The 17,528-nt window shown below is 37.9% G+C and overlaps 2 protein-coding genes across 14 annotated transcripts in view; one reads left to right on the top strand and one right to left on the bottom strand.

Annotated features, from left to right (window-relative positions):
- The window catches only part of sick (sickie), a 161,563-nt gene extending 149,974 nt beyond the window's left edge, over window positions 1-11,589 (top strand). For 10 of the 13 annotated variants that reach the window (XM_028318168.1, XM_028318167.1, XM_028318164.1 and 7 more), the window contains 15 exons: window positions 13-210; window positions 1,820-1,871; window positions 2,490-2,629; window positions 3,218-3,373; window positions 3,658-3,964; window positions 4,259-4,910; window positions 6,339-6,488; window positions 7,265-7,326; window positions 7,739-7,831; window positions 8,036-8,077; window positions 8,329-8,437; window positions 9,302-9,494; window positions 9,847-10,005; window positions 10,326-10,409; window positions 10,498-11,589. In XM_028318168.1, coding sequence (XP_028173969.1) covers window positions 13-210; window positions 1,820-1,871; window positions 2,490-2,629; window positions 3,218-3,373; window positions 3,658-3,964; window positions 4,259-4,910; window positions 6,339-6,488; window positions 7,265-7,326; window positions 7,739-7,831; window positions 8,036-8,077; window positions 8,329-8,437; window positions 9,302-9,494; window positions 9,847-10,005; window positions 10,326-10,409; window positions 10,498-10,620 — 2,520 coding nt within the window. In that variant the 3' untranslated portion in view covers window positions 10,621-11,589. Of the gene's footprint in view, window positions 1-12; window positions 211-1,819; window positions 1,872-2,489; window positions 2,630-3,217; window positions 3,374-3,657; window positions 3,965-4,258; window positions 4,911-6,338; window positions 6,489-7,264; window positions 7,462-7,738; window positions 7,874-8,035; window positions 8,078-8,328; window positions 8,438-9,301; window positions 9,495-9,846; window positions 10,006-10,325; window positions 10,410-10,497 lie in introns of all 13 variants that reach the window. The other 3 variants (XM_028318172.1, XM_028318161.1, XM_028318160.1) reach the window with 2 other exon arrangements.
- A 245-nt stretch (window positions 11,590-11,834) lies between these two features.
- LOC114362693 (dentin sialophosphoprotein) lies at window positions 11,835-14,259 on the bottom strand. The gene has a single exon (XM_028318173.1). The coding sequence runs from the start codon at window positions 14,134-14,136 to the stop codon at window positions 12,676-12,678; it is 1,461 nt and encodes a 486-aa protein (XP_028173974.1). The 5' UTR covers window positions 14,137-14,259; the 3' UTR covers window positions 11,835-12,675.
- Window positions 14,260-17,528: the final 3,269 nt, after the last annotated feature.

The following is a 17,528-nucleotide window of genomic DNA, read 5'->3' as shown; positions in this document are numbered from 1 at the left end:
TATTCCCGACAGTTGCGCTCGTCGTTCACGAAAGCGTTCTCACGGAACGCCAAGATATCTAAGACGGCGAAACACTCGTCCCTCGGGCAACTGTCGTCGCAAGACAGCTCGTCCGGCTCGCACCACTACGACGATCCGCACACAATACGCGAGGGCAGCAACGAAAACAGCCTGGAGCATTCGCACGAGGCGCTGGCTGAAAAAGTGCAGGTGAGTTTGCATTAGATGTCATAAAGGCGCGCGCGCACGGTCGTCTTTTGTCACCGAGACAGTGTATCTCTCTCTTTTACACTTACTTACTCTTACCTATCCTATCTATGGAGAGACATACTGTCACGGTGACAAGAGCCACCAGTGCACACGCGCCTTAAGTCTCATGTACTAAGGATGTTAACAAAATTTTGGGGTTGCTTTTACAACTCTACGCATTTCACTCAATGATTTCAGTACTTGTACCTACAAATATTTGTTTTGTATTTTGGTGTTGTTCGCTAAGGTTCATTTTGAATGACCTAATAACGGTAATTCTTCTCTAAGTAAATAGTATCTTTATCAAACAAGTATAAAAAGGTAATTATTACTGTAATTCAAATAGAAAGCAATTATATCAGGTTAACAATTCCACGATATTATGTACTAGTGCGGGATAGAAAAATTGATTTTTAATTTGACATTGCATTTCTTGTTTACTGTCGTGATATTATTTCTCCAGTGTTGTATTGTCATTTACCTAATTATTTATAATTCACATTAATTTTTTCCTCGTAAATATTGTTCTTAACTGACAGGAAAAAATCTAGTTCAATTAAAATAATTAAAAAAACTTCAATTAATGAAAGATTCATCTGAAAAAAATAAGGAGATGTGAGTTGCAATAAATTAATGAACAAGTAATTCACTTGAGATATCTAACTTACTAATTGGTATCTATTTACTGTCAGAATCAGTAAAATCTTCAATTAATTAAATCATTAAAATAATAGATAACAACCAAAAATACTTCAAGATTGATAGTTTTATTTATTCTTCTCTGAAACTAATGACAACGCTTTTCAACAATAATAATTGAACCCATAAATGATTGATCAGTCATTAGAAAAATGGTGACGTTATTAATTTTTAAATCTAATTTAGGATGTACCTATCTATCGCTCGTCATCTCTCCAACGAAACTAGAGACCAATAATACTCTTTATCAACATAGTAAACAATAATTTATACAACTCAAAACAATGTCATGTTTCTACATCCAGCAGGTGACAGGATGTTAATTTCCAGGTCCTACATTTTGTTGCTAAAAATAGTGGGTCTCGAATTGTTTTTAGTCCCTACAACTGTCGTTTTGGAATGATGATTACTGACCTGTTTTGAGTCTATCTTTGTAATTAATTTATAAAAATTCCTCTCATCTAATCAACAACAGATCAAGTTTAACACTATAGTATCTTACATAGTTATTTTAAGTGCCATTTTACAACAAAAAAAAAATATGTCTGATGTAATGAAGACTGAACGTTCTAAGAAAAAGAAACTGCGTAATACCTATAACGTTCTATTGAATGACCATCGCAATCCTCAGAACATTGTTCGATGCTATTAAAAATCTATTAACGCAATTGCTCCCGCATACTTTATTTAATTGATTCTCCATTAACCAGTTTCATGACTACTTAAAATATTCCCTTGAAGTGTGGTTTTACAAGTGTATTACGTCACTGTTCTGTTTTCCTTTTAAATCCGGAAAAAATAATTCGTTATTATACTGCGTATAACTATTGCGTTATAAATATACGTTTTACTAAATCATGCTTTCTTCTAGGACAAGGCGGCGCCAGCGTGCCCAGCGGCGAAACCCGAAGAGCAGACCAAAGGTGAGTCGAAACAATTTACGAGTCAAGCAAACAATGCCCATCAGAGTTTACACCGGCTCTTAGCGGAATTTAGCTGACCCAGTGAAAGGGCGCTGGAAAGCGACATAATAACTTCCACGAAAAGTAATTGACCCGTGATTTATCATATTCATCAGCCGTGATTAAACTATTATTAATCTGCCAATTCAAATGTTAACGGTTCATGCACTATGTACTTAGGTACATTTAGTTCACGCCCTATTGTTTTAAGTTGTGTACCGATTTTAGACAGTGAATTTATCAAGATAAAAATATACTATGAGTTATTAGTTTAAATTCCTACGATATTATTTATCTGGAAGCAATATTTTAAACTATAATAGGTATCTGAACAAGACCGGATAATTTTTGGACACCTGTACCACAGCTTTATTGACCTCATTATAGCTTAAAAATCAAATGCCATTGTTTCCCTCCGGAACCTCGTTTATGTTATAAACCAGAAAAATGTATCGCTAATAAGGACTTTGTTACTGCTAACAATGTTAAGGTTGCAATAATGTAACAACAAACCGTTTCGTCACGAAATTGCACTGAATTTGTATCATTTACTTAATTGGGTAATCATTTTTGGTACAGATAAAGATGAGGCTGGCTTAGTCGACGAGTTGAAGAAACAACTACGGGAGAAAGATTTGGTGCTAACAGATATACGGTTAGAAGCGCTGAGTTCGGCGCATCAGTTGGAGAGTCTCAAAGACACAGTCATCAAAATGAGGGTATGTACACACACAAATACAACTGTTTATTAAATTAATGGCAACTCTTCGTTTTTCAATCGCGTATAGCTTTATAAACAAAGGCATTATCGATAAATATTTTCATAATGTTGAAAATTGAATGATCAATAGACTAAAGATCATAGAATTACCTACCTACCCACGGCCGCTAACGTCATCTTAATTCATTGTTCATTTATCTAAGGAGTATGTATGATGCAATAGGTTAATAACTCCAATCACAGGCCAAGACAATTACATGCCATGATGCCTTACAAATAGACCATTTCAATAGAACGATGGCGCATCTAGATAAACTGAAGCATCTTACGTAGTTACGAGACTATTTCTACCTCTCTTTCCCACCGCTGCAACTCCTGTGTAGCCAGGATCACCTGTATACAGCTTGACCGCTAATAAAAACCCAACCAGTGAAGGTCAAGTTTGTCCCCAGAGAAAGTTAAACTGTCATTGGACTCGCAACGGAATTAATCAGAAGAACATAGGAGCAGTTCAAAGATAACTTTAACTATCTTACGTAGTTGTAATAATAAGGTGCCATTTTGCAACAAAATTGTCTTTTTCCAGAACGAAATGTTGAATCTCAAGCAGAACAACGAACGCCTGCAGCGGCTAGTGACTTCAAGATCTTTAGCGGGTAGTCAAAGTTCGTTGGGGACGGGTGGCTCTGCGGTCGAAGACCCGAGGCGGTTTAGCCTTGCAGATCAGGCCACTATGCACCAGGTAAAATAAAGATGCAATTCGGTTGGCAAAGTTTCTTACTTTACTGAACCTAGAATTATTTTTTGTAATTTACGCAATTTTTACGTATTTATAAGTGGTTGTAACTCTTATATTTCATTTCCGGAAATCAATATTATGTAATTAAATTCAAGCAATTAACTAAACTGAAAAATCACAGTTTAGTGATTTTCCTCTCTCTCTCTCTCTCTTTATATAACTCTTATTATAGGGATTCTAACTTTAGATAGCAGAAGCAACATTTTTAAATCAATCCGTTCTTTCAGGCTGCCATAGACATCCATTCCCAACCCCTAGACTTGGATTTCAACTGCATAACATCAACTCCAACAATGGACTTCAAGAAAGGTTCTCCCAACTCCACGATGGTTGAACCGATATACGGGAACAAAGCAGTTTGTGAACTGAATGAGAAGAGCGAAGCTTTGTTGGGTGCTTTGAATGGGTCTAGTGATATCTTCACCAATGGACTTAACGCCACGGATAGATTAAGCGGGGACTACGACATAAATGCTGTACTGCCTCCGCCTAAGAGCCGCGAACTGGCGATTGGGGAGAGCTATTCTGATATAGGTAAGTGTTATAATGATAATATTTGCCAGGATTCTCCATGGCCATTTTATTGATTAATTAACACATTGAGAAGAGGAGGCTTCTTTGATTTCCCATATCAGTGGGAATTATGCCACCTACAAATTTAGTAACATCACTGTTACTGACTTCTTTTCATTTTGTTATTCTTTACGTCCCCTGCAACTGAAGTGAAATAGAATGATTTGGTTATGACAATAAGAACCAAGTTATCCCAGTAGATTTAGGCTGCAAAATTAGGTATTGATTTGATAAATAAACATGTCTTTTTTTTAGGTGTCGCTGACAGTCAAGGAGACACAACAGACGGCAAGAAAATAGCTATAGCAGTATACTTAGGACAGCCAGAAACATTCCAAAGATATTTCGAAGAGGTCCAAGACACACTAACCGAGTCCGAATGCCGGTTCTACGCCAAACAATCGGCGAGCGGTTACAACAACCACTTCGATAAACAACCCAGCTTCGATTCCCCGAGGATGTCGCAAAACCACAGTCCAGAGACCGAAAATCAAGACTTCCCCCAAATAAACAAGTCCAACACGAATAGCCTTAAAAGCAATAAATCTACGCACAGTAGCTCGTATAAGAACGTGTACAATAGTGACTCGACAATAAACTGCAATGAATTCACTATAGCTTACACGTACATATCGGGCAAGACTACGTGGCAGAATTTAGATTATATAGTTAGGAAGACGTTCAAGGATTACCTATCGAGAATAGATCCGGGCACGAATCTCGGTTTGAATACGGATTCGATTACGTCGTATCACTTGGGCGAGGCGACGAGGGGTCCGGAGATTGGTTTTCCGGAGCTGCTGCCGTGTGGATACATCATTGGCACTGTGAATACGCTGTATATTTGCCTGCAAGGAGTCGGCAGTTTGGCCTTCGACAGCCTCATACCAAAAAATATTGTATATAGGTAAGTTGCTATTAACTCTATTTCATACACACTTGTCTAATTTATTAGTGTAGAAACACTCATTTATTTACAACACTTGGGTACCAAGTAAAGTTTCACATATCACAACATTTCGAAATACGACACACGTATCCTTTACAATAATTTCCTACACGTCCAAACAAATCCGCAACCGTGAAGCAGTGTAATTGAACGACCAACAAAAAAATTGAAAATAGCACTAAATCAATTGAAACCATCAATACGAAACAACCTATACGTTTGTGGTGTTGCAATGGCGCCAATTGAATTAACGGTGCAGTGTGCTATGTACAGACGGCACATTAAGCCAAACTCTGAGGCATCTTTATGTACTTGACATAAGTGCTATTTTAAAACATTTTTTTTTTAGTCTGAGGTGCTTTCAACCTGTACTTATAATGCTACAACTCCGCCGTAATGAATGCGTCTAAGTTTTACTCAAGGTTCTAGAAAAAACGCTTACACGTAACTTCCTACATTAGCTTCTCATTCGTTATGGTGATACTGTTATGCCATTAGAAGGGTTTAATGAAACTGGGGAAATAATTACCGTGTCGTCGTCTAACAAGACTTTAAAATCCGGAGGACATATAAATCAAAATTAATTAACTTATCTTTATAAAAAAATCCTTTAGTCGTTAACTGCCGAGAAACGAGTTGTATATCGAATCGATTATAAGTTTAATATCGAAGTCGTTTTTTTTTCTTTTTTTTTTAACTTGAAGTACACGCCTTTTTGACGCATATTTACAAACTATTCAACGCGCTAAATCCGTCACCTTAGCTATCGCACAATGTCTACCGTCGTTAACCACGCCACTTAGCAAATAGCGCGTTAAGCATTCGCCTATCTGCGTCAAGTTAACGAGTTGCGGCTTATAAGGAGCAGAAGCGTAATAATTTCCGCGTCAATAAGCACAGAATTAAATATTTACAAATTACTTATTTCATCGACGGCTTAGTCAATTAAGCGCTCACGCACAGTCATGTGCAATTAAAATAATTCAATATCACAAGTGTTAATATTGATGCAGAAAAAATGTTAACGCATTTTCAGAAAAACGTGTGTCAAAAATAACTATCACCACATTTCTCACTCGTACTTATCTCTAGTTTTTTTTATGTTGTACAATGACATCGCTCTACTAGCCTTTTTACAATAGGGCTGTGCTGAACGATGCTAGGATTTTAAAGTGATCCTATTAGGTTTTTTTTCACGCACACTGCTTAGGTACACATCACAGCTTCTGTAGAAAGCATACTACATAAGCCGCGTATCCACTAGAGATAGCCTCGGCCGTGCGGCTACCTCTAGTGGAGATCCGGCCTAAGATTTGCGCGTTGGTCTCATTTTTTCATTCATGCATTTTCGGCTGACATAAACATACAATTATGTTCTTTTCGCAGATACGTGTCTTTACTATCGGAGCACCGGAGGGTGATTCTGTGCGGGCCTAGCGGCACCGGCAAGTCTTACCTCGCGGCCAAACTGGCGGAGTTCTACGTGCAGCGGACGCAGCGGCGAGGCAACCCGGTAGAAGCCGTCGCCACTTTCAAGTGAGTAATTAGATAATTAGGGTCTTTAGGTATGAACATGGACAGAACGTGTATGTGTAATAGGTGTGATTTTGCATCAAAATATGCTGGCGACTATACTACGTACGATGGAGTTAACAATTTGTTCTTAATAAGGGTGAATGCACTTTGGTTGATTGGTTTTAATTATAGTGGTAATGGTAACATTCTAAATTTTATGGTCAAACCCACCAATGCATTTAATACAATAAATAAGAGGCTATTTGTCCAGTAGCGCCGTAAGGGGGGGGCGGTCCGCCCCGGGTGCCAAGCATCAGGGGGTGACACAAGTCGCACAGTTTAGTACTCACTTTCACATCTGCATGGCAAATCTGCGGTCTATGTCATGATACAGGGGGGTGCGATTGTCTTTCAATCTTCGAATAGGTAGGTAACCCTCAAAATCCTGGGGGGCACCAGTGGGTGCCTTAGGACTTATGACGGGGGGGGGGTGATCGCCCCGGGTGCCAACCCATGCTACGCCGCCACTGTATTTGTCTATTGAGTAATCGTTTATCCGCAATATCGGAAACACTCAAAGAATTACCGATACGTTACCTAAACTCTTTAAAAGAATCCAACGCTTTATATTAAGACACAAAGTTTTAAAATGACATCACAAAAATGCGTAACATTAAAAACACAATCCAAAGCAATAAAGCCAGTATGCAACTTAGATGTAATAAATTAAATCAATTCAATTACCATGAATGAATACTTTAGCATACCATTTGCACTATAAAAATATCATCTTCCAGCGTCGACCGCAAGTCTTGCAACGAGTTGCGAGCGTACTTAGCTAATATTGCTGAGCAATGCAGCGCGGCAGCGGCGGGTGAAGAAGCGCCATTGCCTTCTGTGGTTGTGTTGGACAACCTTCAACATGCGTCTGCCTTGGGGGACGCCTTCGCTGGATTGTTGCCGCCTGACAACAGAAACATGCCTGTTATTATCGGTGAGTTAAGGCATATTATTGGTTGATTAGCTTCAGTAAGTTAGTTTTAAAGTCGCAGAGTAGTACAGCGTCGTTAAGGTGGGTGAAGAGGCGCCTTTACCCTCGGGTTGTAGTGTTGGACAACCTTCAACACGCGTCTGTTTTAGGAGATGCGTTCGCTGGTCTACTGCCACGCCACCTGACAACAGAAACATGCCTGTTATTATCGGTGAGTTAACGTCGTATTATTGCGTGGCAGAACTTGAGTAAGCTAGTTTTAAAATCGCGGAGCATAGTGGCGCGGCCGCGGCGGGCGAAGAAGCGCCATTGCCTTCTGTGGTTGTGTTGGACAACTTACAACACGCGTCAGCTTTGGGAGACGCGTTCGCTGGTCTACTGCCGCCTGACAACAGAAACATGCCTGTTATTATCGGTGAGTTAACGTCGTATTATTGCGTGGCAGAACTTGAGTAAGCTAGTTTTAAAATCGCGGAGCATAGTGGCGCGGCCGCGGCGGGTGAAGAAGCGCCTTTACCATCTGTGGTTGTGTTGGACAACTTACAACACGCTTCTGCTTTGGGAGACGCCTTCGCTGGATTGTTGCCGCCTGACAACAGAAACATGCCTGTTATTATCGGTGAGTTAAGATCTATTATTGGTTGGCATAACTAGGTTTCGCCTCGATGAAGCCTTTACGCTCGGTTGTAGTGTTGGACACGCCGGCCTGCTGCATCCCGACCTGAGTATAAGAAGAATCCTAAATTTGACCGCAGAAGAACTTGAACAATTTCATTAAGTGCACAAAAAACAATAAGAATGTCTATGAATCGCCCATCCATGCAATTTTTTAACATTTATAAGTCTTTCTACTTAATTTTTGTTTAACAGGAACAATGTCGCAAGCTACCTGCAACACCACCAACCTCCAGCTCCACCATAACTTCAGGTGGCTTCTCACCGCCAACCACATGGAACCAGTCAAGGGCTTTTTAGCTAGGTAAGAAAATTGTTATGGTTCATCATCCTCTTCATTTGAGCCACAGGAAGTCCACTGTTGAATATAGGCCTCCCCCAATGACTTCTACATCGCGGCCTGCATCCAGTGCCTTCCTACTATATTTATCGAGGTCATTGTCATAATTACTACTTGGTATTGTGCTTCTGTTTATACAGTGTGAGTCACGTTAAAGTGTACATATGAAAATATATGAAACTAGACCTATTTTTATCGTGACTCACACTGTATAAGACCGCGGATAACGCAAAAGACAATGCCGGAAATTGGCGTCTTTTTTTTTCGCGCGGCCATCGACTAAACCTTGTTTTTTGATTACAAAATAGTGTAATAAACCAAACTTACTATGACATGTATACCTCTAAACTCAGTCTGAACTGAGTTACGAGCATCAGAAGTTTGATGATTTTCATACTAGATTTGCTGTTTGCGCGCAAGTTTTGTAAGAAATTGCAACAAAATAATGACATTGTATGTGTAAACAAACAATACCATCCATTAAAGGCTCCAGACATCAGTATGCAGCAGAATCAGAGCAAATAAAAAAATAACGCAATATTTTGTTACAATTTCTTGGAAAACTTGCGCGCAAAAAGCAAATCTAGTATGAAAATCATTAAACTTCTAATGCTCGTAACTCAGTTCAGACTGAGTTTAGAGGTATACATGCCATAGTAAGTTTGGTTCATTACACTGTTTTGTAATCAAAAAACAAAGTTTGGTCGATGGCCGCGCGAAAAAAAAAAGACGCCACCTTCCGTACAAAATCTGGCATTGCCATTTCTCTATCTCAAATTATCTTTGAAGGCGCTGATTATTTTATTACATTATCAACCTTATTCTCAGGTACCTACGCCGCAAGCTGTTCTCCCTCGAGCTAAGGCTGGGGCGACGCGAGCCGGCGCTAGCAGCGGTATTAGAATGGCTGCCGGGTGTTTGGGCCACGCTCAACGCGTTCCTAGAAGCTCACTCGTCCAGTGACGTCACCGTCGGCCCGCGGCTTTTCCTCGCTTGCCCTATGGACTTGGAGGCTAGTCAGGTAAGATTCAATTCCGAAATTAAAGAATACTGTAGGCGGCCAGTGCTAATAGTGTTGGAATATCAGCCGGCCAGACAATTCCTTCCTAGATGTTTCTTATTTAGCTTAAAATTAGAGGCGACAATGCAATGGTTTCGACATTGGACTAACTGAACCGAGATCCGATCCGAGAGATTCCAACCCTGCCACTGGACTATTGTGGTGAACCGACTGGTAACACAAGCATATTTAGCTTACCATGAGGGGTTAGGGTTACCACGGGACTTAATATAAAAAATACCGAATATTTTTAAGTTTCGTTCTGCAATACGGACCTAACATTATACTTACTTAATCCTTTTCTCCTCACCAGGCATGGTTCGCTGACGTCTGGAACTACAGTATCGTCCCGTACGCGTCCGAAGCGGTGCGAGAGGGCGTGGCTTTGTATGGGAGGCGGCGACACGCGGCGCTCGACCCGCTGAATCACGTCAAGTCGTCCTACCCGTGGAGGGAACCCAACCACTCGCACGTTAGTACACAAGCTTTGTAATGTAACTATGCCATATGGTTTTGTCAGAGTTTCTATTCTGACACCACAGCAACTCTTCCTGTCGATTTAAAGGGCGATTACAGGGCAGACATCATCATCAAGTCATCACTGCAGGGGATGACCCTTTCTAATTTTCCAGAGGAAAATGGAAGGATTTGGCCTTTACTCCCCACGCTGTATGGCGTCCCAAACTGTGATTCCCTTATTTCTTCCATAATCACCCCCTTACGTCATCAGACGTTAAATAGCATCATCGGTTTCTTTCAAACTTTCATTCTAATTATTTACGTTTTCTACAGACGCTGCGAACAATTACTGTGGAAGAAATTGGCATTGAAGAGTCAAATCAAGACCCCAACACGAATAATAACCAAGATCCATTGGTAAGAGTTACTTAATCGAATATTTTAGTCAGTCGCTACTTTTATTTGTTTACAAGAGTGTGTTTATTTATTTTTTGTCATTTTACAGTTGAACATGTTGATGCGGCTACAAGAGGCTGCGAACTACAGCGGTAACCAAAGTCAAGACTCGGACAACGCTAGCATGGACTCGAATCTCACACACGACAGCTCTATGGGCAACGAGTTATAAGATTAGATAGTCGGCCAAGACTCATTGTAGCTACGTCGAGGATGACTGATCGCATACGAAGCAAATATTTCAATCGTTCGTCTACCTCGGATATACAATATCTAGGCGCTCTTATGACAATAGTTTCGCTAAGATAAGAATTAACTTGCGCCTTATAAAGCACTAGCTAGCTACACCATCTCATCTAATTTTTATATGGACTATGCATTTACACGTTCCTTCGCGTGTGATCTATACTTTATACAAAGCCAAATATTTGCCATATGTACATTATTTATATTTATTTACTCTAAGTGTTACTTGAATTTCGAATTGTGTTAATTTTTAGTTACTTTCTATCGCTAAATCAATCGGATTATTTAATTATTTGTTTTTTGTCGAAAGAATGTTGCTCTACAGTATTTGTGTAATACGCAAATATTATTATGTAGGAGCAAGTGGCCTTTCTGTTCATTTATGTTGCAAAATTATTGTAATTTTTTAACGTCGAGTTAAAAATCTACACGTATTCGTGCAGAAATAATTGACAGTGCCTGGAGCGATAATTTTCCATTTTTTACGAAATAATAATTCTAACAAAGTAGGACTGTTACTGTTTATATGAAGCATTGTGGCTTTTACTATTGTTATATTTTTTCAAAGTTAGGATATGGACCGCATTTGTATTACTATGACATGTATTTAAAGTAATATATGAAAGTGTAATTTTTATACCATTTTCATATTAAAACTCATGTACCTAATAAATATGTTTAGGTGTAAATAAAATATGTTTAATATAATTTTTTTCTATGCGAATACACTAACTGCTATTATGCCATGAACAGTATAGCGTTACTTTTGTATAGAAATGCGTAACAATTTCGTTACAGTGTTCGGTATGGATTGACTTGTGTGCATAACTGAAACGTGATATCTACAATCTATGCTTTACTGAAAATGTGAAATAAACATTGATTATAAAATCCACTGTGTCCTTTATTTATTCATACCATCTCACAGGTCTAGTGGTTCAAGTTGGACCGTCTCAACCGGTTCGAATCCCACAATAATAACGTTAAACTTCGTGCAAGTGTATACTCATATGAAATATCCAGAAGAACAACGAACGACAGACGTACGTCGCAGCTTATTCGATATGGACCGTACCCTGCAAACATTTGCAGATACAGCAGATGATAATGTCAACATAGGGGAAAATAAAAAAAAAGATAAAATGCAATAGCTTTATTGAATAAAAAATATACTAAGCCGTAATTTCATGACCAAACACCAGAAGTTAATGTAACGGAGCAATTTGGACGGAACTAGTTATATTTTAGGACTAGATTATTATGTTACTGAAATCCTCAAGGAACCTTTGACAAAATTAGAAATCAGCTATTATTAAGGCACAACCACTTTGACAACAAAATGTTTTCTGTAAACTGTATGATGATTTAAAAATTAAAACCTATCTCATAATATTAGGACAATTTTTAAATCTGATTTCAAACATAGGATAGTTACATTTTCTTTTTAGAAACAAGCAATTAGGTAATGTAACATTCAGTTTTTGAAAAGTTTACATAGCAATATAATATAGCAATATACTTTGTAGAATATTGGCGTTTCTGAACTCTTACATAGTATTTATACCATATAGACTGGTAAATGAACTTGTAAATGAATATGTATAAAATAGTATGTAAGACTCCATCTGTAATATACAATAATGTTTGTCACAAAATATCCTCATGTTTGACCCAATCACTAAATTGAAGCAAATTAATAATTAAATTAATTAAGTGCTGTATTAGCAGCAGTATTTAATTAACATACAGTAATATTACAAAAATAGAGGTATTCTTTTAAATTATCAATTAGTCTATAATAGGTCCAACTCAGTCATTATAAAATTATGAAAAGGATAAATATAAAAGTTAATTGTATTGCGTCTGAGTTGTAATAATTGAGACTATAATTGGTCTAAATCTGTGCTAAGTTTGCCTGCAAAAAAAACAGGCTCCATATAAAAATATGGACAAATGCGTTAATTACAACTTATTAATAATATTAGTCACTATGAATATCCAGGCTCAAGTTTGACAGTGATGGAACTGGTGACTCGGAGAAATCACCAGAATCATTGTGTGGTGATTTGTTGCTCCTTGGTGATTTGTTAGAATTTTGACTTTTGGACTTAAGATTATCATTTTCATTATTTGAATGAGCAACAGAAAAACTCTTTTCACTAATCAAGTCAGCAACATCTGAAATGGAGATGGAGCTTTGTGAACTTTGTGATCGTTCATGAGGACTGTCAAGTATTGGTACATTTTTGTTTCCATTTTCACTAGTTACATTATTTTGGACGTATTGAGACGAAGGAACTTGGACATCACCCATATCTTTTCTTGATGCACCAGACAAAGTAAAATCGTAACTGTATTCGGCCGTTTCACTATCAGATTTACTCATTTTTTCAGACTTTTTATCTGAATCGTTTTCTTTGTTTGAGTCATTTTGATTTAAAAGCAGAGATGCCATGCTATTTATTGTAGGAGAGGCATCTTTTTTGTGATCTTGACTGTTTTTTATATTTTCACTGCTTGCCATATTATCTTGAGTTCGAGGAGGGCTTGTATAAATACTTTTTTCATCAGGTGCCATTGGAATACCAGTTGTATTTAATAATTTTTCATCAGACAAATTGAATGGTTTCAGTTCTACATATGATGTAGAATCACTACTACTGCTGGTAACAATTTTCAACTCGCTTAAAAAATATGGAAGATTGCTTTTATTGCTATGAACAGTAATATTCTTAAGGTTCTCAGATGCGACATTATCTATTGCTTGGTTTGGTACACTCTTTTTGTCAGCCGCTACAACTATATGTTCATTGGGTATGTATTCTGAGCTAGATTTGTCTCTTGTTGAATCACTTGATGTATCTGTATCAGAGTTGTCTAATGGAAGTCGAAGGTGTAGTTTAGTTTTTTCATCGGATGAGTTGTCAGAATGTGAATTACTTGTACTGCTTGAGTCTTCATGAACTATGTAAGTACAGTTTTGATCGTCTTTATTTAAATCGTTATCAGGTTTTCCATGGGTATACAGGTTCTTTCTGTCAGCATTATAGTGCCTTTGACTTGTCTTTGAAATAACTTTAAGTAAGGATACTAGTATAGGCTCTTTATTGCTATCTCGTCTTAGATTCAGCTTATCCAGTATACTTTTTTGCCCTTCATATTGATACTCTTTTTCATTACGTGATTCAGATTTGTAAACAAATAGCGTGTTTTTTAGGTTACAAAATTCCAAAAATTCGTAAACAATAGACAGTGATAGGATACCTTCTGGTAGTTTTAATATATTGTCCAATGCTAAATTCTGCTTTATGTTCTCATAATCATCCTCGAATGCTAAGAATATATTAGCCCGCAGTAATGCACGAATTTTCGCCAGCGAACCATTTTTTTCTAGCGATTCAACCACTAAATCTCTGAGTTCAGTATCTTCTGTTTGCGCCATCAGTAAAAATATAATTGATAATTGCGTTATTTTAGGAACACTGTTACTTTAAAACAAAATTAAATACGATATTGTTTGTTGATCACAAAAATACACAAGAAGCGCATCATTCTTCTTTGTCAATTTTGACAAGGGACATGTCACTGTCAGTGTAACGAATGACGTAACTTAAAAACTGTATTCGGATACACACCTTGACGGATTTTAAACCTTGTAGAAATATAAATTAAAATATTGAATTTTTAAGATTTTGAACCAGGAAGAAAATTAAGTAATTTTCTTATTAAATTAAACAGTGCAGATACACCATACATTCAATTCAGTACCTACATCATAAATTAAATTAAATTAGGAACATTTTGTGAGTAAGTATTGAAAGGAAGTATGATTATATCAAATAATGTTGAGCTAATTTTAAACTTAAAATATTTCGGTCCTGACTGCAGCTTCAGCTTCTGATAAATTAAAACAACTTTTAAAGTTTCTTAATCATATAAAATTAATTTTTAGAAAGGAATACATAAAAATCTTTGAATTCTAAAGCGTTCTTTATGAGGGTAGGCACTAAATTCGACAACTTCAACATCCTGTCTTTTGGAACATTACGTCTATTGAATCTTGAACTGGAATGCAGAACGTCCATCTAGATTTTTACTGTTATATCTTCGCGAACGTGCTCGATTACAAGGGGTGAAGGCTTGCGCCCGCCGCCGGGAAATGTGGGAAATTCAGTCAGTCGGGTCGTGCGAGCAAGCGCGGGAGGCCGGCGCGCTGTTCGGCTCAATACTCAACGGCATTATGAAACTTTTAGTCTGTTTTTCAGTCATATCTGCGTTAAAATACTAAAATTAAAATAATTCTACAGTGTCCAGTTGAATATGCTAGATTGCCGTGACGAATTTTTCATACAATGGAAGTACAAGTGTTGAAATACTAGTGGCGGGAAACGGTTTTGATATCTCGCTTGACGTGTTGTGTCCTATTTGTGTACATAGATCGAGAGGAGCCGTCTGCCCTAGAGGGCGGTCGACATGCTGGATTCGTCGTGAATCGATATTTTTGGAGCGTTGTAGAGGAGAAACCATGAGGTTCGAGGCTCAATAAAGGTACGACAGGTGATATTATTAATAGTTTCCGACTGAGCGACTCCACCCAACCCACATTGTTAGTGTAGTGTGCCTCCTGCCTGTATGACGCGGCCCCACGTTGGGTGCCAAAGAGACAGTTCCAGTTGCCACTATGTTTAGTGCGAGCAATTAATTTAAATTGCTGAAAGTTATTTTGGTAAACAATTTAATTATTCTTTGTGTTTTACGGCACTTATGATGGAAATATACAAAAAAATGTTGGTCTGCTTTTAAAATTTAAATTTCAGATTACCTAAGTATATTGTTTATTTAGGTCGATATAAAATTTCATACTTACGTAGTTTAGCTTACGTAAAGCGCCGTAAAACATTTAACAAAATGAAAAATAATTTACACTGATATTATTTAATTAAATAAAACTGCGATAAAAAGGCATTTTATTTCTGTGAGTTTCCTTCTTACTTATTTTCCCGGAAGAAGCTATCTCTCATCGACACGGTTTCTTTGAGAATGTCTTAAAATTCGATAAGGACTGAAGAAATTAATTCATTAACTATTATCGTGGTGAGGAGACATATTCCACCTTCCAGCCTGATCATCACTTTCCATCAGGTGAGATGCGCCAAGAACTTTCTCCTTGTAGATAAAAACCTACTTAATTCTTATAAATATTTTTAGCATACATAAGTGCTACTGTGTAAGCTGTGTAACTGTAGGTGGGGTCTGTGGCACCTCAGGATTAAAAATAAAATAAAATAAATAAAAAAAAACGAGTCACCTCTTCAAGGATCATGGTAGAGTGGAAAATCCCTCTTGGTTTTACAGCCCTTCATCTTCTTTATCATTCCTTTTTAAACGACTTCAAAGAAAGATGTGGTTCTTTGTAGTTTATGTTTGAATGTCGCATATCTTTTCTATTTTTAACCACTCAACAAAATAATAAGCACCCAATAAAAAATAATATCGATACTGGTATGTGCTACTACCTATTATGTATGTGTTTTTGCCGAAAGACACAAAGTTTTTTTTAGATTGAAAAGCCGTAAAAAAAATATGTCCAAGAAAACGATGGTAGCTTTTAAGTACTTTACACATCTGTTAAAGTCAGCCTATGGTTTTGGTTTTCCTATCCTACACCCTACGGTGTAGGAGATTCACATGCCTGCTTTCTCACTTCAGTGCACTAGCTCTACATCGCATCGTGCGTGGAGTGGACACGCTGCTTGTAACCACCGAGTACTTTCATAGATTTTTTTTTTTTGTAAGTAAGTAAAGGCATAAGGTGTTGCACCCACTCCTCTGAAGGTTGGAGACTCTACACTCGGAGTTGTCGACAATTATGTACTTCCGTGCGGTACCAGGTCTAAAAACCTGGTATTAAGGTAGGTACATCATTACATTCTATTTTAAGAATACATCATAGATATATATTCATCACTTTCCTACACCGGACCCAATTGAAGTTATGCCTTTCGCACGACAAGGAAGACTATAATTTTCTTAGCCGCACGGTAAGCGAGACGTACACAAGGTCTATAGACCTGGTTTCGCACTCAACGTGTTAATAGGAATGCTTCGCCAGCAGGGTCCGACCCAGTTGTAGGGGGAACACCTATTCCAGTCGGAAAATCTTTGCGGTACCTCGGGTTGTAGTTAGTTGGACAGTGGTCATTTGACGGCCACTTGAAGCTTCTCACCCCTAAGCTTTTGGCTACCACCGGCGTACTAAGTCAGTTGATGCCTAATTTCGGTAGCCCGGCCGTACCGAGTCACCGAATACTTTTGCATCGTGCATTCTATGGCCCTATGGGGCCCGAGTATGACACAGAACTGTGTCGTCACGGAGTATCCTACTGCTGTAGTTCGTGGAAACCGCATAGTACCTATCCGCAGACCGTCTATTTCCGGTTGTGGACACTGACTATGTCTCACTGAGGATAAATGGGAAAAAAAATCCCGATAGTCACCATTGGTGACGTTGTAACACATATTTTAATAACAATAATAATATTTGTATTGATCTGGTCTTACTTGACTTAGTGACATTTGGGATGTATTTGTAGCGTAAGAATTATAAAATAATTTGAGTTTATTAGTAAACATTCTCTCAGTTATTGTATGCGAAAACATATATTGGTTTAAAGCTTTATATTCAGACAGTTAATAAGTTACTTAACACTGTTTGTTTTTCAAATGAAGTAAAGTAAAATGAAATAAAAAAAAAAGTATTTTTTCATTTGTCATCCGTGGTGAGAAAGCCTGTAGCTACAACTGGGAAAGTATGTGTTATAGTACGTCGCCACT

This window comes from Ostrinia furnacalis, unplaced genomic scaffold (genome assembly GCF_004193835.3).
Source record: "Ostrinia furnacalis isolate ACB-3 unplaced genomic scaffold, ASM419383v2 OfSCF6691, whole genome shotgun sequence".
NCBI classification, from domain to species: Eukaryota; Metazoa; Arthropoda; class Insecta; order Lepidoptera; family Crambidae; genus Ostrinia; species Ostrinia furnacalis.
Note: the sequence above shows the minus strand (reverse complement) of the source record. Positions and strands in the feature narration are given on the sequence as shown.